Raw genomic sequence first — 24,362 nt, forward strand, 5'->3', positions numbered from 1 at the left:
AAGCATTTTGGCGTGAAGATAGGAGAAGCAGCCGACGCCATTAGTGTTGTGACACACCCAAGTTATAATAATAATCGCTTATTATCACAAGTAGGCTTCAATGAAGTTACTGTGAAAAGCCCCTAGTCTCCACGCCTGTTCGGGGAGGCTGGTACGGGAGTTGAACTCGCGCTGCTGGCATTGTTCTGCATTACAAGTCAGCTGTTTAGCCCACTGTGCTAAACCAGCCCCTTTTAAGCGAAACCATTTCATGCAAGTGATGCAGCAATAGACATTTGCAACAGCAATAGCCGGCGTTTAGTAACATTTGATCCAAATGTAAAGATAAAAATCATTTTGCAAAACAATGATTTACCAATAAGCAGACAAAATCAATCAACATGGTTGATGAAGTAAGCCTCCGAGACACGTTTCTCGTAGGCATGATTTACTTAAAAAAAAAAAAAATTTAACGTACCCAATTCATTTTTTCCAATTAAGGGGCAATTTAGCGTGGCCAATCCACCTACCCTGCACATCTTTGGGTTGTGGGGGCGAAACCCACGCAGACACGGGGAGAATGTGCAAACTCCACACGGACAGTGACCCAGAGCCGGGATTGAACCTGGGACCTCGGTGCCGTGAGGCAGCAGTGTTAACCTACTGCACCACTGTGCTGCCCGATTTCTGGTGAGGACAATGATAGTCAAGATGTGGAGATGCCGGCGTTGGACTGGGATGAGCACAGTACGAAGTCTTACAACACCAGGTTAAAGTCCAACAGGTTTGTTTCGATGTCACTAGCTTTCGGAGCGCTGCTCCTTCCTCAGGAGATTCACCTGAGGAAGGAGCAGCGCTCCGAAAGCGAGTGACATCGAAACAAACCTGTTGGACTTTAACCTGGTGTTGTAAGACTTCGTACAATGATAGTCAAGGCATGCAAGGAGGCATGCAAGGAGACAAAGCTTGAATGACGATTTGCAGCAACAGGGAAGCAAATACTCCAAAAGATAACTGGACAGTTCCACCGATGATTAATGAAACAATAATGAACTTCAAACTCGACTTATGAGCGAGGACCAATCTTATCAGTTTGTCAGATTTGAAAGAGCTGAGAATTAAACTGCAAGTGTTAAATAAAGCAGTATTACTGAAAGACTACAATGGAAATTAAATTACTACACTAGAAGCATGCAAGCTCCATGTAAATATTGAGAACAAAGTTCACGCAGTGAAACTTTCCATTGTAGAAGCAGAATGTGAATCTACTGGGAGTGGAAGCATGTGAAGCACTTGAGCTAGTTAAGCCAGTTTACAGTGCAGACTGTGCCGTAACCAGGCAAAATGCATCAGTAGATTCCATACTGAAATAATTTCCTGGGATATTTCAAGGCTTTGGCACTTTACCTTTCACATATCAAATCCAGTTAAAAGAGAACGCATAACCAGTCAGACACGCACCAAGATGTGTACCAGCTCTGTTGAAAGACAGACGGAAGGATGAGCTAGAAAGAATGACGGCTTTGGGAGTGATCAAACACATTGAAGAACCAATGGATTGGGAGAACTCGAAGGTCTGCGTTAAGAAGAGAAATAACGACCTAAGAATCTGTATGGACCCCAAGGATCTGAACTCAACATCAAAAGAGAACGTTATCCGATTCCGAACAGGGAAGAAATCACATCCGAGATGTCAGGAGCAACATGTTTTAGTAAATTTGATGCACCACATGGTTTTTGGCAGCTCGGGTTGGATGAGGAGAGCACAAAGCTGTGCACTTCTAACACTCCATTTGGGCGATATTGTTTTTTAAGGATGTCATTTGGTATAATTTCTGCATCAGAAAGTTTCCATCGGGCAATGGAACACATCACGGAAGGCATTCCAGGAGTCAGAGGAGATGTTGACGATATAATCGTCTGGGGCTCAACACGAGAAGAGCACGACAGAAGGCTTCTTAAAGTGCTGAAGAGCGTCAAAAAGAATGGTTTGAAGTTGAAGAAAACCAAATGCCAGTTTGGTGTCGACAATATCACATTCTTGGGAGATAAACAAAAGGTAATAATAATAATAATCGTTTATTGTCACACGTATGAAGTTACTGTGAGAAGCCCCTAGTCGCCACTCTCCGGCGCCTGTTCGGGTAAGCTGGTTCGGGAATTGAACCCGCGCTGCTGGCCTTGTTCTGCATCACAAACTGGCTGTCTATCCCACTGTGCTAAACCAGATCAAGAAATAAATTAAGGTAATCTTGAATATGCCACAACCCAATGACAAAAAAGATTTCGCAGCAAAGATTTCACACCTCAGAGAAACCATCAAGAAAGACACTGGGCTGGAGTCACCATTTTGGAGGCTTAAGTGCCGACGCCAACGTGGGAACTGACGGCAAAATTGGTGCCAAACCCTCACCGATCCTGCAACTGGTGAGGGGCTAGCAGCTGCGCCAAGTAAAACTCCTAGCTCCCACGATAAAACGCCTAGAGAATGGCCGGGAACGTATCTTCAGGATGCCGAAGCACCGCTGATCAAGCCCCTGGTGGCTGCATGGGTGTCGTTGTAACAGGTGTCCACCTCTGGATAGGTGTCATCAGTCACGACCGCAGCGGATAACTCCTGTCCTCTCGGAGCCAACCCTCAGCCGGGAAAGTGCTTCGAAGAGGCCGGGAATCGTCACGTGTGCCAGGATGAAGGCGTTATGCACACAGCCCAGGTATAAGGCGCAGACGTGCATGATGCGCATCTGATGGTCACACACCATCAGCACGTTCATCGAGTGGAACCCCTTTCAGTTTGTATAGAGCTGTCTGTCATCTGCAGGTGCTTGTGGGGTGACATGCATCCATCGATCACCCCCCTGGACCCAGGCATGTTGGCTAACCCCACTGCCTGGGCATCCTGGTAGGTTTGGTCCACACAGAAATGGATGTATTGTGCCGATTGGGCATATGAGATCCCAGACAGGTCCGCACTGGACGGACCCCGTGGTGTAAAGGTTCAGGGAGACCGTCACCTTGATGGGCACCGGGAGCAGGTACCCTCCCCCATTCACCTGCAGTGCCAGATGTGCCATGATCTGGCATATATGTTGTACTGCCCCCTCAGCCGGAGTCTTCGACGGCATGCCTGATCCTCGAATGACAGGCTCTGCCGGTACATGTGAGGCCTCATGCAGCGCTTCCTTTGCAGCACCTCCTCCCTCCTCCTCCTCGGCCTGTTGGGTGGCCAGCTCTCTGTCCTCAGCGGCTACCTCCTGTTCCGATACTGCCCGCTCTGCTGCGGCACGCTCCACTGCTGCAAATTCCTCTTCCTCGAGCAGCTCGAGCTGATATAGCCTGCATCCCCCAGGGCTGTGGCGACTAGGAAGAAGGGCATCATTGCCTGTTTAATTCCATTATCCACAGGGCGGCACGGTAGCGCAGTGGTTAGCACTGCTGCCTCACGGCATGTAGGTCCCAAATTCGATCTCAGCTCTGGATCACTGTCCGTGTGGAGTTAGCACATTCTCCCCATGTTTGCTTGGGTTTCAACCTCACAACCCAAAGATGTGCTGGGAGCTGGATTGGCCACGTTAAATTGCCCCTTAATTGGAAAAAATTAATTGGTAAAAGAATTCCAATAACCTGCAGGGGTGAAAGGCCGACATGTTAGCCTGGTGCCTAACCAGGTCCAACAAGCTCCATGGTGGCCCCGGTTGGCACTGCAGATTCTGCCCCTGAATGCCCCCCCGCCCTCCACACCCCTGGGGTCAATTCCTGCTGCCAGGCGTACTGTCAGCTGGAACTGCCCTTGCCAGCGGTATGCTCCGCGGCCCTGTCTGGTTAGGGGCTGGAGTGGTGGGGTGGAGGGTGGGGGCTCGGGTGGGAGCGGTGTCACTCTGCACACCCACGCAGACACGGGAGAATGTGCAAACTCCACATGGACAGTGACCCGGGGCTGGGATTGAACCCGGATCCTGGGCACCGTGAGGCCGCAGTTTCTAACCACTGTGCCATTGAGCTGCCTCGGTTTCCCAATTTTCAAGAGCACAAGTGAACCCCGCTGGGAGTTTGCCCCAGTGGGGGCGGAGAATCACGGAGGCCCCAGATAATACTGGGTCAGGCCCACCAATGATATGCCATAAACATGACATGTTTACTGTACGTGTCTTCTGGAATGCACTGACACCCCTGTTGAGGCACTGGAGAATTGCGATTTTGCGCGAAACTGGCGGCTGCCACGATTTCGGCATCAGAACCAATTCTCCACCCAATCACGTGTCCCGATTGTGCCGTCAGCTGACGGAGAATCCCGCCCAAGATCTTTGCGATGTGAATGGGGTAGCGAGAATGGTACGAACAATTAGTTTATAACCATGGGCTGCCGGACGTGTTATCCCACAATAAAGTATCCTGTCAGACTGTACCTGTCAGGCTAAAACCAACAGTTGAATATATTTCCAAGATGTAAAATTATATTGATGCAGAAACACACAGCCCAGACACTATAGCAGCACAACAAATGGCTTACTCCATTCATGCCTAACACTAAATAAATAATTTTCAGCAGCTTTAAGATATTATCACCACATCTCAACTCTCAAAAGATTTGAAGTATTTGTCAGACCCTCTCCTTTAATAGTAATAATAATCTGTATCGTCAATAGTAGGCTTACATTAACACTGCAGTGAAGTGACTGTGAAAATCACCTAGTCGTCACATTCTGCCCGCCGTCTGTTCGGGAACACAGGGAGAATTCAGAATGTCCAAATTACCTAACAGCACGTCTTTCGGGGACTTGTGCTTTCTCCTCGTTTTATGTTCTTCAGCCTTGCTGTTGTCCTGCGCTTTGTAGGCGTTAGCTCGCTATTTGAGCTTTCTTACATGTTAAAGAATTACAGATGAGTTTAGCTGTAGCAAGAGAACTCTGTGCTTTTACATCCCACCCAGTATAGTCATGCACCAACTGTAAAGGAGGGATGACATTTTTGCATTTCTATGGTGCCTTTCACCACCTTGGGCTGTCTCAAAGCACTGCAGAGCCAATGAAGTGGTTGTGAAGCGTACAGACTGTTGGTTGCAATGGAGAAAATGCAGCAGCCAAACAGTGCACAGCAAGCTCCCACAAACAGCGACATGACAATGGCTCAATAATGGTTGAGTGATAAACATTGTCCAGGACACCAGGGAGAACTCCTCTGCCCTTCATCCAATAATGCCCATGGGACCTTTGATTATGCTGGCCTAGAGGGGCTTGAACTCACAATCTTTTGAGTCAGAGAGGGGTGTGATAACCTCTGAGCCACAGCAGTGACCCACAGGCAGCAGTCTCACAACTGACTCAGCTTCCATCCACCATTTTACTTACATAGAATTCAGCCATCCATTTGTGCTTGCCTATCAGCTCTTCAAGCTGCTGCTCAAAGGCCTGCCTGAAAGTGTTAAAAAGATTGCAGAGACTGCAGCATTTTCCATTTCATCCAAATGGGGGTTTCTTCAAAGCTTTTGATAAATGCAAGTACAACGTCACAGTTTAAATAGTTTATAAATAAAAACCACAGAGCTAAGCACTGCTGCCTCACGGCGCACTCTGAGGGAAGAAATTCCTCCTCATCTCTGTCTGAAATGGGTGCCCCCCTGACTCTGAGATTCTGCCCTCTGGTCCCAGACTCTCCCACAAGAGGGAACAGCCTCAGTATCGACCCTGTCAAACCCCCTGAGAATCCGAATGTCTCAATAAGGCCGCCTCTCATTCTTCTAAACTCCCAATCAGTACAGGCCCGACCTCCTCAACCTCTCCTCATGAGAAACTCCCTACCCGGGATCGACCGAGTGAACCTTCTCTGGACTGCCTCCAATGCCAGTCTATCTTTCTGATCTTTAACGAAAGAGAAGGTGCTGGAAAGTCTCAGCAGGTCTGGCAGCATCTGTCGGGAGAGAAAAGAGCTAACATTTCGAGTCCAATGACTCTTTGTCAAAGCTAAGCACTGCTGCCTCACGGTGACAATCGAGTCGGAACTTTAGCCCATTCAGGGGCTGAGTGAATGCAATTTTACGCGGCCTGTCTGATTTTGTGGTTGCCGGGCGGCCTAGTAGACACTCTTTGCATGTTTTGTTTTGGTTGCTATTTGTTTTTTTACAGGTCTGCAGCTGCGCAGCCGGCTGTTCCTCCTGAGGGAGATCATTCGAAGCGCCAGGCCGCACCCTCCCCTTTCGCAGACCTCTTCCTGCCCTCCCTGGCCGAGCCTTTCTTAGCGCACATGTCATGTTAATTGGCCAGCCAGCGTGAAATCGTTGGGGCCAACTACGGCCAGAAGCGCGTTTTGTGCTCACTGAGTGCGCGAGTCCAATAGACGAAAAATGGAAGCCCTAGAATTTAAGATACTGGATGTGGGGAGATGGTGGTACAATGATAATGTCACTCAACTACTAAACCCGAGGCCCAGGCTAATACTTTGGAAGGGGGGGAAGTGGGGATCCAAACCCACCATGGTGGAATTTAAATTCAATTAATAAAATCTGGAATTGGAAGCTAGTCTCAGTAACGGTGACCATGAAACAATTATCGATTATCATAAAACCCCATCTGGTTCACTGACGTCCTTTAGGGAGGGAAATCGGCCGTCCTTACCCTGGCCTGGCCTACGTGTGACTCCAGATCCACAGCAACGTGGTTGATTTTAACCATCCTCTGAAATGTTCAGTTCAAGGGCAATTGGAGATGGATAATAAATGCTGGTTTTGCCAGCGACACCCACATGAGAGAATAAAGAAAATATTACAGAGAATCGGGAGTACAGGAGACTGCGGGTTGGAGGGATTGGGTATGTTCTGGACATTGTGGGAGTACATTTAGGGTTTAGAAGGGCCTTTCGTCCTGGATTGATTTTGACGGGATTATCAGATTTCTTTCACAAAGGATCTAATCAATCTCTAGGGAAGTGGTACTGAGTAAACTGCTGGAGCTGCAGGCTTACAAGCCTCTGGGACCTGATGGACCTCACCCTAGTCTTAAAAGAGGTGGCCAACGAGGTAGATGCGTTGGTGTTAATTTTCCAAAATTCGCTCGATTCTGGAAAGGCTCCATTAGACTGGAAAGTAGCAAACCTCTTCAGGAAGAGAGGGAGGCAGAAAACAGGAAACTATCAGCCAGTTAGCTTGACCTCAGTCGTGGCGAAGGTGTTAGGAGGGATCATTCAGGAGGTTGTGGCTGGGCACTTAGACAAGTTTGAGGTAATTGTGCAGTGTCATCATGGTTTGTGAAAGGGAAATTATGTTTGTGCAAAATAAAGGCTCAAGCAGTAGGGCAGTGTTTTTCAAACATTTTTCCCCGGGCCCCAGTTTTACCAACTGCTGAAACTTCAGGACCCATGCCGGCCGATGTTCATGACCCATGCTGGCTGACATTAGCGACCCACTTCGACCTTCGCAACACATCTTTATTGCTTACCTTTCATGTGACAGGTAAAGGTGCCGAGGGTGGGAAGAACCCTGCTACAGAGGCAGAGGCAGCAGGGGGAATTGGCTTTGCCGAACTTGCTTCATTATTATTGGGCGCCGAATGTGACAAGGTGAAGTGGTGGTGGGAAGGAGAAGTGGTAGAGTGGGTTAGGATGGAGGAGGAATCTTGTAAGGGGTCTAGTTTCAGGGCTATGGTGACTGCAGCGTTGCCAATGGCTCCGAGTAGGTATTCAGGGAGCCCAGTGGTGCAGTCCACGGTGAAAAATTGGAATCAGTTGAGGAGGCATTTTAGGGTGGAAAGGATGTCGGTGCTTACGCCGCTGTGCGAGAATCATGGGTTTGAGCCGGGGGTATGGATAGTGTATACAGGAGGTGGAGGGATGTGGGGCTGGTCAAGGTGAGGGATCTGTATTTGGAGGAAGAATTTGCCAGTCTGGAGGAGCTGAGGGAGAGGGTAGAGCTGCCGAAGGGGAGTGAGTTCAGGTATCTGCAGGTTAGGGACTTTGTGCGAAAGGTTTGGAGGGGGTTCCCTAGGTTGCCGGGATACACCCTGATGGAGTGACTGCTGCTTCTGGATGTGGAAGGGGAGGGAAGAATTGGGGATTTTTACAAGTGGCTGGGGGAGCAGGGAGGTGAGTGAATGGTGAAGATCAAGGGAAGCGGAGTTGGGAGGGGAGATCAATTGGGGAGTATAGAGTGAGGCACTGCGAAGGGTAAACAGGACCTCCTCTTGTGCAAGGATGAGCCTGATACAGTTTATGGTGGTGCACAGGGTGCATATGACTCAGATGAGAATGAGTGGGTTCTTTCAGGGGGTAGCGGATGAGTGTGGGAGGGGGCCAGAGAATCACATGCACATGTTTTGAGGTTGCAAAAAATTGCGACGATTCTAGGCAGGAATGTTCGCGGTCTTAGCCAGGATAGTGGAGGAGGAGGTGGACCCGGACCCTTTGATGGCGATATTTGGGGTTTCAGAGAAGCCGGAGCTCATGGAGAGGAGGAAGGCCGATGTCGTGGCTTTCGCCTCTCTGATTGCACGCCGATGAATTTTACTGGACTGGCGGTCGATATCACCACCGGGGTAGAGGCTTGGTTGGGTGACCTGTACGACTTCCTGCGGTCCTGCGGTTAGAGAAGATAAAGTATGAGTTAAGGGGCTTTGCAGGGGAGTTTGAGTTTGAGAAAAGGTGGGGGATGTTTGTGACTGTGTTTGAGGAGCTGTTCGTCGCGGGGGGGGGGGGGGGGGGGGGTTACGAAAAAGGGAAAAAAATCTGTACAGACTGCATAGTTGATTGCTGGGAAGTATTTTTCCAGTGGTGTTTATTTGCTGCAACCTATTTTGATATATGTTTGTAATAAAATACATTTAATGCGACGGGTGAGCCTGATTGATCGTCACAATCTCACTTGTTGGTCCTCACGATCTCACTAGCTTCATCATTCAATGCTACATTTTTGCTGAGGACTTCAGCTGACGATTTAAGTTCTCACTTCATCCTTTGAAAAAGATCAAGAGGCTTCTCCTCCAACTCGCCATGTTTTGTCTTCAAATGCCTTTGAAGTTTTGAGGGTTTTAAACTTTGATTTGCCAGTATTTCCCTGCATGTAACACAGGTGGGTTTTGCATCTTGATTTGCATCGGCACAGTAAAGCCAGAGCTCAAGAAATCCCCTTTCTATTGCTTTGTTCCTGATTTCAGTTTCTTCCTAATGAATGTTCACCAGAGGCCCTGGAGCTCTGGACACAGCTCACACCAGCACTGCTTTGTTCTGCTGTGGACTCTCCTGAGAAGCTCTCTCCAGCAGATTCAGTTGTGAGATCCTGGCCTGTTTGTGTCTCTGGCCCTCTCTTCCTTATTGCTAAAATAATCCATCTTCAGTTCTTCACATAGTCCTGTTGCTTGCTTGCTGGCAGCTACAAAATGGAGGAAACGTGCCTGCATGATTTTGCGGCCAAAGCATGGATGTGTAGGGCGCATGGCATCAGTGTACATGCCGGGCGCGTGATCTTCTTTCTGCCGCTGCCTCTAGCCAGAATCCATCATTCATATTTAAAGACCGGTCAGCGCTGGGATTCTTTTTTTTTTACTTAAAACATTTATTTCCAGTACCTGGGGCGTCATTCTCCGCCAGCGGGAGTCTCCGTTCTGCCGGCGCCCGGGGGTTTCCCGACGGCGTGGGGCTGCCCCACAATGGGAAACTCCATTGACCGGCCGGTGTTACGGAGACTCCCGCCGGCCGGTCGGGGCAGAAATGTGGCGGGGCGGGTAGGAGAATTTCGCCCCAGATTTTTCCAAGTTTATGATTTTTTATTACTGAAAATTAAACAATTTCCGTTGAACATGCTAATCCTTACATTGACACACAAACGTTGTTTTAAATATATACCCATTTCTTTAGAAATTTAAACAAGTATAGAAAAAAGTCCAATCTTGTTTTTACTTTACAAACTATGACTTTAGACGAGATGAAGTAACTTGTCAAACGCACATAATATCACAATATTGGGGCAGCACAATAGCACTTTGGCTAGCACTGTGGCTTCACAGGTTTGATTCCCGGCTTGGGTCACTGTCTATGCGGAGTCTGCACGTTCTCCCCGTGTCTGTGTGGGTTTCCTCCGAGTGCTCCGGTTTCCTGCTACAGTCCAAAGACGGGCAGGTTAGGTGGATTGGCCAGGATAAATTGCCCCTAGTATCCAAAAAAGGTTGGTAGGGGTTATTGAGTTACAGGGATAGGGTGGAAGTGAGGGGTTAAGTGGCTCGGTGCAGACCCGATGGGCAGAATGGCCTCCTGCTGCACTGTATGTTCTAATTCTCATTGGTTCAACTGCATTGCGCTATCCAAAAATGCAAGTCACCTCCTTCTCCATTCTCACCAAAAGTACTTACTTCCTGGTTTCCAGAGAGCAGCGACAGAGAGTGATGACTGTGTAGGTTTTTCCAGTATTGACATATGTCAGCTGTCCTGACCGGCCTCGTTTGATCGGCTTTCCTCCTGACAAACCTGGCCTGGCTTCCCCCTCACTGTCCAGTAGCTGCATCCACCCCAGTCAAAGACTGCTGACCACTTCCCGACCTGTACTTCACTTTCTGGGAGTGCAAGCGGATGTTGCAGCGGCTGTTGAACAGCTTTACTGCGGAGCCGCGGGTCGCATGCTGCCGATCGGTGTTGCGAGCTGAGCCGAGCAACGCGCAGAGGACGAGCACTGGAGCGGAGCGCCAAGCTGGGGCCATCACCGTTAGCATCACGTGTCCACCCATCAGCCCCTGCCACCCCCCCCCACTCGCACATGCGCGGTGACCAGCTCACAGGCCAGCCTCGCGCCACCCGCTCTTTCTTTTTAAAAATAATTTTTATTAAAGGTTTTCATAAAATATCAATAACAAAATGAGAAAGAAAAAAGAACCCAACAGGGTTAAGTACAAAACACAATCTAAAAAAGCAACCCCCCAAACCCCTCCCCCCCCGTACCTAAATAATAAATTAACATTAACACCCCGACTTAACACAACAGGTGTATACACCCCCTCAGACCCTCCAGTGTAAATAACATAAACAAACATAAAGTAACCCCCCCCCACCCCCGAGCTGCTGCTGCCATTGACCAATGTCTATCGTTCTGCCAGAAAGTCTAAGAACGGTTGCCACCGCCTAAAGAACCCTTGTACCGACCCTCTCAAGGCGAATTTCACCCTCTCCAATTTAATGAACCCTGCCATATCGCTGATCCAGGATTCCACGCTTGGGGGCCTCGTATCTTTCCACTGAAGGAGAATCCTTCGCCGGGCTACCAGGGACGCAAAGGCCAGAATTCCGGCCTCTTTCGCCTCCTGCACTCCCGGCTCCTCTGCCACCCCAAATATTGCGAGCCCCCAGCCCGGTTTGACCCTGGATCCTACCACCCTCGACACCGTCCTCGCTACGCCCTTCCAAAATTCCTCCAGCACTGGGCATGCCCAGAACATATGGGTGTGATTTGCTGGGCTCCCTGAGCACCTAACACACCTGGCCTCACCCCCAAAGAACCTGCTCATCCTTGTCCTGGTCATGTGTGCCCTGTGCAGCACCTTAAACTGCATGAGGCTGAGCCTCGCGCACCAAGAGGAAGAATTCATCCTCCCTAGGGCATCTGCCCACGTCCCCTCTTCGACCTCCTCTCCCAACTCCTCCTCCCACTTACCTTTCAACGCCACCACCGAGGCCTCCTCCTCCTCCTGCATCACCTGGTAAGTTTCCGAGATCTTCCCCACTCCCACCCACTCCCCCCCGAGAGCACCCTGTCCTGTACTGTGTGTGACAGTAGCCGCGGGAATTCCACCACCTGCCGTCTGGCAAACGCCCTTACCTGTAAGTACCTGAAGGTGTTCCCCGGGGGGGAGCCCGTACTTCTCCTCCAGCTCACCCAAGCTCGCGAACTTCCCGTCCACAAACAGGTCCCCTAACTTTCGTATCCCTGCCCTGTGCCACCCCAAAAACCCTCCACCTGTTCTTCCTGGGGCGAACCGGTGGTTCCCCCGTAATGGGTCCACGCCGAGGCCCCAACTTCCCCCCTATGCCGCCTCCACTGCCCCCAAATTTTGAGGGCCGCCACCACCACCGGGCTCGTGATATACCTCCTTGGAGGGAGCGGCAGCGGCGCTGTGTCCAGCGCCCCCAGACTCGTACCCACACAGGACGCCGTCTCCAGCCTCTTCCATGCAGCCCCTCCCCCTCCATCACCCACCATTGTCGCATTGGTGGCCCAGTAGTATCCACAGAGGTTGGGCAGCGCCAGCCCCCCTCCTATCTCTACGCCGCTCCAGGAACACCCTTCTCACCCTCGGGAGTCCCTTGCGCCCACACAAACCCCATTATACTCCTGTTAACCCGCCTGAAAAAAGCCTTCGGGATAAACACGGGGAGGCACTGGAACAGGAACAAAAACCTTGGGAGCGCCGTCATTTTTATTGACTGCACCCTACCCGCCAAGGACAGCGGCAACGCGTCCCACCTCTTGAACTCCTCCTCCATTTGCTCCACCAGCCTTGTAAAGTTAAGCCTATGCAGGGCCCCCCAGCTCCTGGCCACCTGGACCCCCAAATATCTGAAGCTCCTCTCCGCCCTTTTTAGTGGGAGCTCGCCAATTCCCCTCTCCTGGTCCCCTAGCTGAACTACGAACAGCTCGCTATTCCCCATATTGAGCTTGTACCCCGAAAAGGTCCCCGAATTCCCCAAGGATCCTCATTACCTCTGGCATTCCTCCCACCACCGCATAAAGCGACACCCTGTGCTCCTCCCCACCCCGCACCAACCCCCTCCAGTTCCTCGATTCTCTCAGTGCCATAGCCAGGGATTCAAACGCCAGTGCGAAGAGCAGGGGGTACAGGGGACACCCCTGTCTCGTCCCTCAGTGCAACCGAAAGTACTCGGACCTCCTCCTATTTGTGGCCACACTCGCCATCGGGACCTCATACAATAGCCTAACCCACCTGACAAACCCCTCCCCAATCCCAAACCTCTTCAGCACCACCCACAGGTACCCCCACTCTACCCTATCGAAGGCTTTCTCAGCGTCCATCGCCAACACTATCTCCGCCTCCCCCTCCCTCGCCGGCATCATGATAACGGTCAAAAGCCTCCGCACATTCAAGTTCAACTGTCTCCCCTTCACAAACCCCATCTGGTCTTCATGGGTGATCTGCAGCACACAATCCTCAATCCTCGTGGCTAAGACCTTCGCCAGCACCTTGGCATCTAAATTTAGCAAGGAAATCGGTCTGTAAGACCCACATTGCAGGGGATCCTTGTCCCGCTTCAGGATCAAGGAGATCAGTGCCCGGGACATCGTCGGGGGTAAAGCCCCCCCTCCCTTGCCTCATTAAAGGTCCTAACTAACAGCGGGCCCAACAGGTCCATATATTTTTTATAGAACTCGACCGGGAAACCGTCCGGCCCCGGTGCCTTCCCCGCCTGCATGCTTCCTATCCCTTTGATCAGCTCCTCCAGCCCAATCGGGGCCCCCAGTCCCGCCTCCAGTCCCTCTTCCACCTTTGGAAACCTCAATTGGTCCAGAAAACGGCCCATCCCTCCCTCCTCCCGTGGGGGCTCGGATCGGTACAATTCCTCGTAGAAGGCCCTGAAGACCCCATTGATGCCAACCCCACTCCGCACCATGCTCCCTCCCCTGTCCTTAACTCCCCCGATCTCCCTAGCTGCGTCCCGCTTCCGAAGCTGATGCGTCAGCATCCGGCTTGCCTTTTTCCCATACTCGTAGACCGCCCCCTGGGCCTTCCTCCACTGCACCTCCGCCTTCCTGGTAGTCACCAGGTCGAATTCGGCCTGGAGGCTGCGCCTTTACCTCAACAATCCTTCCTCAGGCTCTTCCGCATACCTCCTGTCGACCCTCACCATCTCCCCCACCAGCCTCTCCCTCTCCCCCCGCTCCTTGTGGGCCCTAATGGAGATCAGCTCTCCCCTCACCACCGCCTTCAGTGCCTCCCATACCACCCCCACTCGGACCTCCCCGTTGTCGTTGGTCTCCAAGTACCTCTCTATACTTCCTCGGACCCGCTCGCTCACCTGCTCGGCCGCCAACAGCCCCACCTCCAAGCGCCACAGCGGGCGCTGGTCCCTCTCCTCCCCCATCTCCAAGTCCACCCAATGAGGGGCGTGGTCCGAACTGGCTATTGCCGAATACTCGGTATCCTCTACTCTCGCCATCAGCGCCCTACTCAAAATGAAAAAGTCAATTCGAGAATAAGCCTTATGGACATGTGAGAAGAATGAAAATTCCCTAGCCCCCGGCCTTGCAAATCTCCAAGGGTCCACCCCTCCCATTTAGTCCATAAATCCCCTCAACACTCTAGCCGCCGCCGGCTTCCTACCCGTCCTAGACCTGGAGCGATCCAGTGCCGGATCCAACACCGTGTTAAAGTCTCCCCCCATTATCAGGCACCCCACTTCCAAGTCTGGGATCCGACCCAACACACGCCGCATAAAACCCGCATCGTCTCAGTTCGGAGCATACACATTGACCAGTACCACCCTCTCTCCCTGTAACTTACCACTTACCATTATGTACCTGTAGCGCACAAAGACTCCGAGAGACGAATAGAGTGAAGTCGATGAGGCTTTATTAAGCGTGACTGTTCCCCCGCAGTTCAGTAGTAGACAGCCTGCGGGGGAGGACTCCTGGTACTTATACTCCGCCTTCAGGGCGGAGCTAGAGGTCAACGGCCAACCAGGACCCGGGATCTGTCAGCCAATGACATCACGGCTTCACAGTCCCACATGACCCCTAATGCATACTACCACATTCACCCCTTGTTAAATGAACCCGGCGGGGTGATGCTTCGCATGGTGGTAAGGGTTTACAAGGCTGGTCCTGGGAGGAAAACTTTTGCATGTTATTACACTATGTACAAGGTGTTTTTTTTTTTTGTTTCGAACTATTTACAGTAATCGTCAGGAGAAAGACAAAATGTTCTCGTTAAAAGTCCACATATTGTAGTGTTAGATCGACGCCACGAGTCGGTCGGGCGGTCTGGTCGTCCGTGTCGATCGCCTCGGCCCCGGTGGTGGTGGTGATGCTTGTTCCGGTGTTGTCGTCTCCGGGAGCCTTACGGTTTCAGCTTGGGCTTCACTCCTGGTCGGGGCTGGGAGGAGGACCGATCCTCCTGGGAAGGGGGCGGTCGCGGGGTGCGGTGGTGGCAGGAAGGGGGTGATTGGTGTCGGGGGTGTGTGTGTGTTGCCGGCGGGCGCCAGATCTCGCAGGGAGACCGTGTCCTGTCGGCCGTCGGGGTACTCCACGTAAGCGTACTGCGGGTTCGCGTGAAGGAGGTGAACCCTTTCGACCAACGGGTCCGACTTGTGCGCCCGCACATGTTTTCGGAGCAAGATGGGTCCTGGGGCCGCCAGCCAGGTCAGCAGCGACGTTCCAGAGGAGGACTTCCTGGGGAAGACAAGGAGGCGCTCATGAGGCGTTTGGTTAGTGCTAGTACACAGTAGTGACCGGATGGAGTGGAGGGCGTCCGGGAGGACCTCCTGCCACGTGAAACTGGGAGGTCCCTGGACCGTAGGGCCAGTAGGACGGTCTTCCAGACCGTGCCGTTCTCCCTCTCTACTTGCCCGTTCCCCCGGGGGTTGTAGCTGGTCGTCCTGCTCGAGGCTATACCGTTGCTGAGCAGGAACTGGCGCAGCTCGTCACTCATGAAGGAGGACCCCCTGTCGCTGTGGACGTATGCGGGGCAACCGAACAGTGTGAATATGGTGTTCAGGGCTTTAATGACTGTGGCCGCGGTCATGTCAGGGCAGGGGATGGCGAATGGGAAGCGGGAGTACTCGTCCACCACATTAAGGAAGTATATGTTGCGGTCGGTGGAGGGGAGGGGTCCTTTGAAATCCAGACTAAGGCGTTCAAAGGGGCGGGAAGCCTTAATCAGGTACGCACCATCCGGCCTGAAAAAATGCGGTTTGCACTCTGCGCAGATGTGGCAGTTCCTTGTGACTGTACGGACCTCCTCCAAAGAGTATGGGAGGTTGCGGGACTTAATAAAGTGGTAGAACCGAGTGACCCCCGGGTGGCAGAGGTCCTCGTGGAGGGTTTGGAGGCGGTTAATTTGTGCGTTGGCACATGTGCTGCGGGATAGGGCATCGGACGGCTCGTTCAGCTTTCCGGGACGATACAAGATCTCGTAGTTGAAGGTGGAGAGCTCGATCCTCCACCTTAAGATCTTGTCGTTTTTGATTTTGCCCCGCTGTGCATTATCGAACATGAAGGCTACCGGCCGTTGGTCCGTGAGGAGAGTGAATCTCCTGCCGGCCAGGTAATGCCTCCAATGTCGCACCGCTTCCACTATGGCTTGGGCTTCCTTTTCCACTGAGGAGTGGCGGATTTCTGAAGCGTGGAGGGTTCGGGAGAAAAAGGCCACGGGTCTGCCCACTTGGTTAAGGGTGGCCGCTAGAGCTACGTCGGAGGCGTCGCTCTCGACCTGGAAGGGGAGGGACTCGTCAATGGCGTGCATCGTGGCCTTTGCGATATCCGCTTTGATGCGGCTGAAGGCCTGGCAAACCTCTGTCGACAGAGGGAAGGTCGTGGTCTGTATTAGGGGGCGGGCCTTGTCTGCGTACTGGGGGACCCACTGGGCATAGTATGAAAAGAACCCCATGCAGCCTTTTAGGGCTTTTGAGCAGTGCGGGAGAGGAAATTCCATGAGGGCGCGCATACGTTCGGGGTCGGGGCCTATTATCCCATTGCGCACTACGTAGCCTAGGATGGCTAGCCGGTTTGTGCTAAAAACGCACTTGTCCTCGTTGTACGTGAGGTTCAAGGCTTTAGCGGTCTGGAGGAATTTTTGGAGGTTGGCGTCGTGGTCCTGCTGATCGTGGCCGCAGATGGTTACATTGTCGAGATACGGGAACGTGGCCCGTAATCCGTGTTGATCAACCATTCGGTCCATCTCTCATTGGAAGACCGGACCCCGTTTGTGAAGCCAAATGGGACCCTTAGGAAATGGTATAATCGCCCGTCTGCCTCGAAGGCTGTGTACTTGCGGTCACTTGGGCGGATGGGGAGCTGATGGTAGGCGGACTTGAGGTCCACGGTGGAGAAGACCTTATATTGGGCAATCCGATTGACCATGTCGGATATGCGGGGGAGAGGGTACGCGTCTAGTTGTGTGTACCTGTTGATGGTCTGGCTATAGTCTATGACCATCCTTTGCTTCTCCCCTGTCTTCACTACTACCACCTGTGCTCTCCAGGGACTATTGCTGGCCTGGATTATGCCTTCCTTCAGTAGCCGCTGGACTTCGGACCGAATGAAGGTCCGGTCCTGGGCGCTGTACCGTCTGCTCCTAGTGGCGACGGGTTTGCAATCCGGGGTGAGGTTTGCAAACAAGGATGGGGGTTGAACCTTGAGGGTTGCGAGGCCGCAGATAGTGAGTGGGGGTATTGGGCCGCCGAATTTGAAGGTTAGGCTCTGTAGATTGCACTGGAAGTCTAATCCCAGTAATGTGGGGGCGCAGAGTTGGGGAAGGACGTAGAGCCTGTAGTTTTTGAACTCCCTCCCTTGCACCGTTAGGGTAACTATGCAGAAGCCTTTGATCTGTACGGAGTGGGATCCTGCAGCTAGGGAAATCTTTTGTGCGCTGGGACGGATGGTCAAAGAACAGCGTCTTACCGTGTCGGGGTGGATAAAGCTCTCCGTGCTCTCGGAGTCGACCAGGCATGGTGTCTCGTGCCCGTTTATCAGCACCGTTGTCGTCGTCGTCTGGAGCGTCCGGGGCCGTGCTTGGTCCAGCGTCATTGAAGCCAGACGTGGTTGTAATGGTTGAGCGTCTTCTTCGAACCCAGTGGAGCAGTCGACACTGGGGTCCGTTGTTGCCGTCCAAGATGGCGTCGGGGGGTGAACAAGATGGTTGCCCCCATGCATCGCACATGGCTGGGGGGGTCACAAGATGGCGGTGGGGGTGGACAAAATGGCCGCCCCATGCGTCGCACAGGTCTGGGGTGGTCCAAGATGGCGGCGCCCTTCCTCCCCTCGTGGTGGCCGGGCCCCAAAATGGCGGTGCCTGCGGGTCGCACATGGGGCGCTGGGGGGGTTGGGGAGCGTTAGGAACAAGCAGGACTCCCTCTTCTCTGGGGACAGCGGTGGCCGGGACCCAAAGTGGTAGCGCCGGCGGGTCATACATGGGGCGCGGGGGGTGGTTGGGGAGCGTAAAAGGCGTGCAGGGCTCCCTGTTCTCCGGGGAGAGCGGTGGTCGGGACCCAGAGTGGTTGCGCCTGCGGGTCGTACATGGGGCGCTGGGGGGGTTGGGGAGCGTAAACGGCGTGCAGGGCTCCCTGTTCTCCTGGGACAGCGGCGACCTCCCGGGACCGGCACACAGCCGCGAAATGGCCCTTTTTCCCGCAGCTCTTACAGATTGCTGCGCGGGCCGGGCAGCGCTGCCGGGGGTGTTTCGCCTGGCCGCAGAAATAGCAGCGGGCTCCCCCGGTGCGACTTGGCGTTTGAACCGCGCAAGCCTGTGGGGTGTCCGGGGGGGGGGGGGGGGGGGGGGGGGGGGGTTTGTCGCGACGGGTGCGTACGGAGCCCAATGGGCTGCCGCGCGGTCGGGGCCGTAGGCGCGGGTGTTTCGCGCGGCCACGTCTAGGGAGGCTGCTAGGGCCCGTGCCTCTGAGAGTCCTAGCGACTCTTTTTCTAGAAGTCTTTGGCGGATTTGGGAGGAGTTCATACCTGCCACAAAAGCATCGCGCATTAACATGTCCGTGTGTTCATTTGCGTTCACCGGCGGGCAGCTGCAGGCCCGTCCCAAAATTAGTAGCGCGGCGTAGAATTCATCTATCGATTCTCCGGGACTTTGCCGTCTCATTGTGAGTTGATAGCGAACGTAGATCTGGTTTACTGGGCGAACATAGAGACTTTTTAGTGCTGCAAACGCCGTCTGGAAATCCTCTGCATCTTCGTTGAGGGAGAAAATCTCCGTGCTTAACCTCGAGTGCAGGACCTGTAGTTTTTGGTCTTCTGTGACCCGGCCGGGGGCCGTTCTGAGGTAGGCCTCGAAACAAGTCTGCCAGTGCTTGAAAGCTGCTGCTGCGTTCACTGCGTCGGGGCTGATCCTCAGGCATTCCGGGATGATCCTGAGCTCCATAGTCCTTTAGTCACGCTTAATAAATTGTAGCGCACAAAGACTCCGAGAGACGAATAGAGTGAAGTCGATGAGGCTTTATTAAGCGTGACTGTTCCCCCGCAGTTCAGTAGTAGACTGCCTGCGGGGGAGGACTCCTGGTACTTATACTCCGCCTTCAGGGCGGAGCTAGAGGTCAACGGCCAACCAGGACCCGGGATCTGTCAGCCAATGACATCACGGCTTCACAGTCCCACATGACCCCTAATGCATACTACCACAGTACCTACCGCCATTATCTGCCACAATGCTTGACGCCTCGAATGACACCTTCTTTCCCACCAAGATCGACAGCCCTCGATTTTTGGCATCTAGCCCCGAATGAAACACCTGACCTACCCACCCTTTTTTCAGTCTTACCTGGTCTGCACCCTTCAGGTGTGTCTCCTGGAGCGTTACCACATCCGCCTTGAGCCCCTTCAGGTGCGCGAACACGCGGGCCCGCTTAACCGGCCCATTCAGTCCCCTTACATTCCAGGTTATCAGCCGGATCGGGGGGCTACCCGCCCCCCCTTCCCCGCAGACTAGCCATGACCCCTCCTCGGCCAGCTACGCGCCCGCACCCCACACCCGGCCCGTTCCCCACAGCGGCATACCTCCGTCTCGACCCCCCCCCCCACTCGCTCCAGCTCCTCCATGACCTTAGCAGCAGCAACTCGATTCCCCCCCACCCCCCCACCCCGGCTAGGACCCATCCTAACTGGTTTACACCCCCCATTGCACTTCCGCAAGTCAGCTGACTCCTGCTGACCCCGGCCACTCCCGCCTCCCCTTCGACTCCTCCCATTGTGTGGCACACCCTCCTCTCCCGCTCCCCATCCACAGGCTCTCCCCCTCCCCCCTCCGTTCTAAGCGCAGGAAACAATCCTCGCTTCCCTGCCCCGGCCCCAACCCCCCCGCCCCCCCCCCCAGTCTTCGGCGCGGGAAAAAAGCCCGCGCTCTCCACCTACCAGGCCCCGCCACCAACCAAAACAATGCCCAACCCGAAAGAGAAAAACACAGAGAAAAAGAAATCCAAAGCAATGCAAAGGTCCCCCCCCCCCAACCAAAAATAGGCATAACATATCCACCGCAGTCCCCAGTTGCCCATCCCGACCCTCAGTCTGTGTCCAGCTTCTCGGCCTGAACAAAGGCCCACACCTCCTCCGGAGACTCAAAATAATGGTGCCGGTCCTTGTAGGTAACCCACGGTCGCGCCGGCTGCAACATGCCAAACATCACCCCCTTCCTGTGCAGCGCCGCCTTCGCTCGATTGTACCCGGCCCTCCTCTTCGCCACCTCCGCACTCCAGTCCTGATATATCCGAACCTCCACGTTCTCCCACCTGCTGCCCCTTTCCTTCTTGGCCCACCTGAGCACACACTCCCGATCGATGAACCGATGGAACCGCCCGCGGAGGCTCGTTAGCCTTGGGCCTCCTCGCCAACACTCTATGGGCCCCTTCCAGCTCCAGGGGCCCCTGGAAGGACCCCGCTCCCATCAGCGAGTTCAACATGGTGACCACATAGGCCCCCACATCCGGCCCCTCCGGGAGGCCCAGAATCCGCAGATTCTTCCGCCTCGACCGATTCTCCATCTCCTCGAACCGCTCCTGCCATTTCTTGTGGAGCGCCTCGTGCGCCTCCACCTTTACCGCCAGGCCTAAGATCTCGTCCTCATTGTCAGAGATCTTTTGTCGAGCCTCTCGGATCGTCACCCCCTGGGCCGTCTGTGTCTCCAGCAGCTTATCAATAGAAGCCTTCATCAGCTCTAGCAGGTCCGTTTTAATCTCTCTGAGGCAGCGCTGGATACCCTCCTGTTGCTCCTCCGCCCACTGCCTCCACGCTGCCTGGTCTCCGCCCGCCGCCATTTTGTCCTTCTTCCCTCCTTTCTTCTGGTCCGCCACCACCTTTTTTGTCGCCCCGCTCCTAGTTAAAGCCATATACTGACGGGGAGCTATTATTAACTCCTTCCCACACAGGGAAACGTCGAAAAAGTGCCCTTGGGGGCCCTGAAAAGAGCCCAAAAGTCTGTTTTTGCGGGAGCCGCCGAATGTGCGACTTAGCTCCGCATAGCCGCAACCGGAAGTCTCGAGAGGGAATCTTTTTGGCAGTGTTCGCTTCACCAATCTGCCCCAAAATGTCTGTGGAAACTCCTGAAAAAGGTCTGAGAGTCTTTCCAGACGAGATTGCCGAATGCGCGACCTACTCCTCCATGGCCACCACCGGAAGCCTCGTCCCCGCTTCTTCAGTGGCCTTGGTAGATCTTTTCACAGTTGTTCCCTCTGCTGCTAGAATTCACCTTTAATAAAGCCCCTCAAGTCAGCTTGCAGCTTTAAGCTTGCCCTTCCCCCGCCTGCATGCTGGAAGAGGCTCTGTTTATCCTGCAGTTATAGCCAAATCTTTTACTGTTTCTGCGGGATCTGGTAACCAAGAGACATACCATTCCTGGGGGACACTGTCGGGGGAATGTTGCAGTCTTCTTCCCACACCGGGAAATGTCAAACAAATGCCGTGGGGGTCCTGTAAAGAGCCCAAAAGTCCGTTCCAAGCAGGAGCTACCGAACATGCGACCTAGCTCTGCATAGCCGCACCCGGAAGTCGCCACCCGCTCTTTCAACCAATCGGGGACTTCCCTCGGCCGGCAATCTTAACAACCAGTTGCACCGTTGGAGACTACTACCCGCAATCGGGAAAGCCACACCGATCGCTCCACGACCCTCCCGACATCCGGCTGCAACACACCCGAGGGTCGTGACTCTGAGTTTGAAAAACCCTGGTGCAGGGGTAACATATTAGCACAGATCGAGGATTGGCTGGCTAACAGGAAACAGAGAGTTGACATAAATGGGTATTTTTCTGATTGGCAGGATGTGACGAGTGGAGTCCTGCAGCGGTCTGTGCTGGGACCTCATCTTTTCATAATTTACATAAATGACTTAGACGAGGGGAGCGAAGGCATGGTAGCTAAATTCTCTGATGACACAAAGATATGTAGGAAAGTATGTTGTGAAAAGACATAAGAAGGCTGCAGATAGTTTAAAGAAAAATTTAGAGTACCCAATTGTCTCCAATTAAGGGGTAATTTAGCATGTTCAATCCATCTACCCTGCACATCTTTGGGCAAACACAAACACGGGTGTGCGTGGGTTTCCTCCGGGCGCTCCGGTTTCCTCCCACAGTCCAAAGATGTGCAGGTTAGGTGGATTGGCCATGCTAAATTGCCCATAGTGTCCAAAAATTGCCCTTAGTGTTGGGTGGGGTTATGGGGATTAGGTGGGGTTACTGGGTTGTGGGGGTGTGGGCTTAGGTAGGGTGCTCTTTCCAAGAGCCGGTGTAGACTCGATGGGCCGAATGGCCTCCTTCTGCACTGTAAATTCTATGAATATGCAAACTCCACACGGACAGTGACCCAGAGCCGGGACTGAACCTGGAACCTCGGCGTCTTGAGGCTAACCATTGCACCACCATGCTGCCCTAGGTTGCAGATAGGTTGAGTGATGGACCAATCTGTCAGATGGAGTATAAAAAAAGGTGAAATTGTGGGCTCGCCCACAAGAGGAAACATCCTTTCCACATCCACCTTGTCAAGCCATTCAGGATCTTATAGACTTCAACCGAGTCACCCCCTCGCCCCCACCACCTCTCTCAGTGGAAACAAGCCCAGCCTGTCTAAGCTCTCCACATAGGGAGGCACGGTAGCACAAGTGGATAGCACTGCGGCTTCACAGCGCCAGGGTCCCAGGTTCGATTCCCCGCTGGGTCACTGTCTGTGCGGAGTCTACACGTTCTCCCCGTGTCTGCGTGGGTTTCCTCCGGGTGCTCCGGTTTCCTCCCAGTCCAAAGACGTGCAGGTTAGGTGGATTGGCCATGATAAATTGTCCTGAGTGACCAAAAAGGTTAGGAGGGGTTATTGGGTTACGGGGGTAGGGTGGAAGTGAGGGCTTAAGTGGGTCGGTGCAGACTCGATGGGCCAAATGGCCTCCTTCTGCACTGTATGTTCTATGTTAAATGGAGAACGATTGCAGAATTCCGGGGTGCAAAGGGGTGTTCGAGTGCATGAGTCGCAAAACGTTAGTCTACCTGTACAGCCTGTAAGAAGGCCAACGGAATGCTGTTCTTTATTACGGGAGGAATTGAACATAAAAGTAAAGACCCCATCTCAGATACTGTGTGTAGTTCTGGTGTTCTTAGTTAAGGAAGATGTAAATGTGTTGGAGGTGGTTCAGAGGAGATTGACACCTGGAATGAGCAGGTTGTCATATGAGGAAAGGTTGGACAGACTGGCCTTGATTCGACTGGAGTTTAGAAGAGTGAGGGGTAACTTGATTGAAGTATATAAGATCCTGAACAGTATTGACAAGGTGGACGTAGAAAGGGGGCTGGATTGTTCGTTATTGGGACTATGTACCCATGTCGGCGTCAGAACTGTGGACAGGCGGACTCGGACCGTGGAGCTGGACTCTGAAAATAAACCCCCCCGATCGGCCGCGCGCTTGACCCTGACTACCCGCACGAACATTGCCCGGCCAAGTATAAGGCCCCCCCATTGCCCCCTGAGTCCGCAGCCGCCACGCGAATATCCTGACTGGCTGGACCTTGTTAGACCCACGCCATCGGGACTTCGGCCGGTCAGGGGCGGAGCGGGCCTCCGTCAATGGCCAGAGGTAGGTGCTGGGTGGCGCGGCGTACTCTTGAGTAAGCCGCTTTTCGGGCCCGCATAATCGGGGAACCGCCGCCAGAGAATCCAGCCCACGATATTTCCTCACATGGGTGAATACAGAACCAGGGGGGAACTGTTTTAAAATCAGGATCACCGGTTTCAGATAGAGTTGAGGAGAAATCGTTTCTGAGGGTTGTGTGACTTTGGGATTCTCTACCTCAGAAGGCGGTGGAGGAAGGGGGGGTCATTAAATATTTTGAAGGCGGAGGTAGATAGATTCTTGTTAGGCAAGGGAATTATCGGGGGGTAGATGGGAATGTGGAACTTGAAACACAACCAGATCAGCCACAATCTTAGTGAATGGCGGTGCGGGTTCAAGGGGCTGAATGGCCATGCTCCTGTTTCATATATACAATGTGAAACATGGACTATCATTGTCAACAGGGTAGGTTGTGTAAATTCAGCGTAAACAAATAAACTATGACAGCTCAACAAAGAGCCTCAGTCTGTTCTTATTTACCCAATTCTTTTTTTTTCCAATTAATGCGCAATTTAGCGTCGCCGATCCACTTGCAAATAATAATAATCTTTATTGTCACAAGTAGGTTTACATTAACACTGCAATGAAGTCACTGT

At 53.1% G+C, this 24,362-nt stretch overlaps 1 protein-coding gene across 1 annotated transcript in view; it reads right to left on the reverse strand.

The window, feature by feature from the left end:
• The window catches only part of LOC140399416 (synaptonemal complex central element protein 1-like), a 251,149-nt gene that overhangs the window by 212,916 nt on the left and 13,871 nt on the right, over window positions 1-24,362 (reverse strand). The window contains exon 5 of the mRNA XM_072488994.1: window positions 5,328-5,391. Coding sequence (XP_072345095.1) covers window positions 5,328-5,391 — 64 coding nt within the window. The remainder of the gene's footprint in view (window positions 1-5,327; window positions 5,392-24,362) is intronic.

The sequence above is a fragment of the Scyliorhinus torazame genome, chromosome 22 (assembly GCF_047496885.1).
Source record: "Scyliorhinus torazame isolate Kashiwa2021f chromosome 22, sScyTor2.1, whole genome shotgun sequence".
NCBI lineage: Eukaryota > Metazoa > Chordata > Chondrichthyes > Carcharhiniformes > Scyliorhinidae > Scyliorhinus > Scyliorhinus torazame.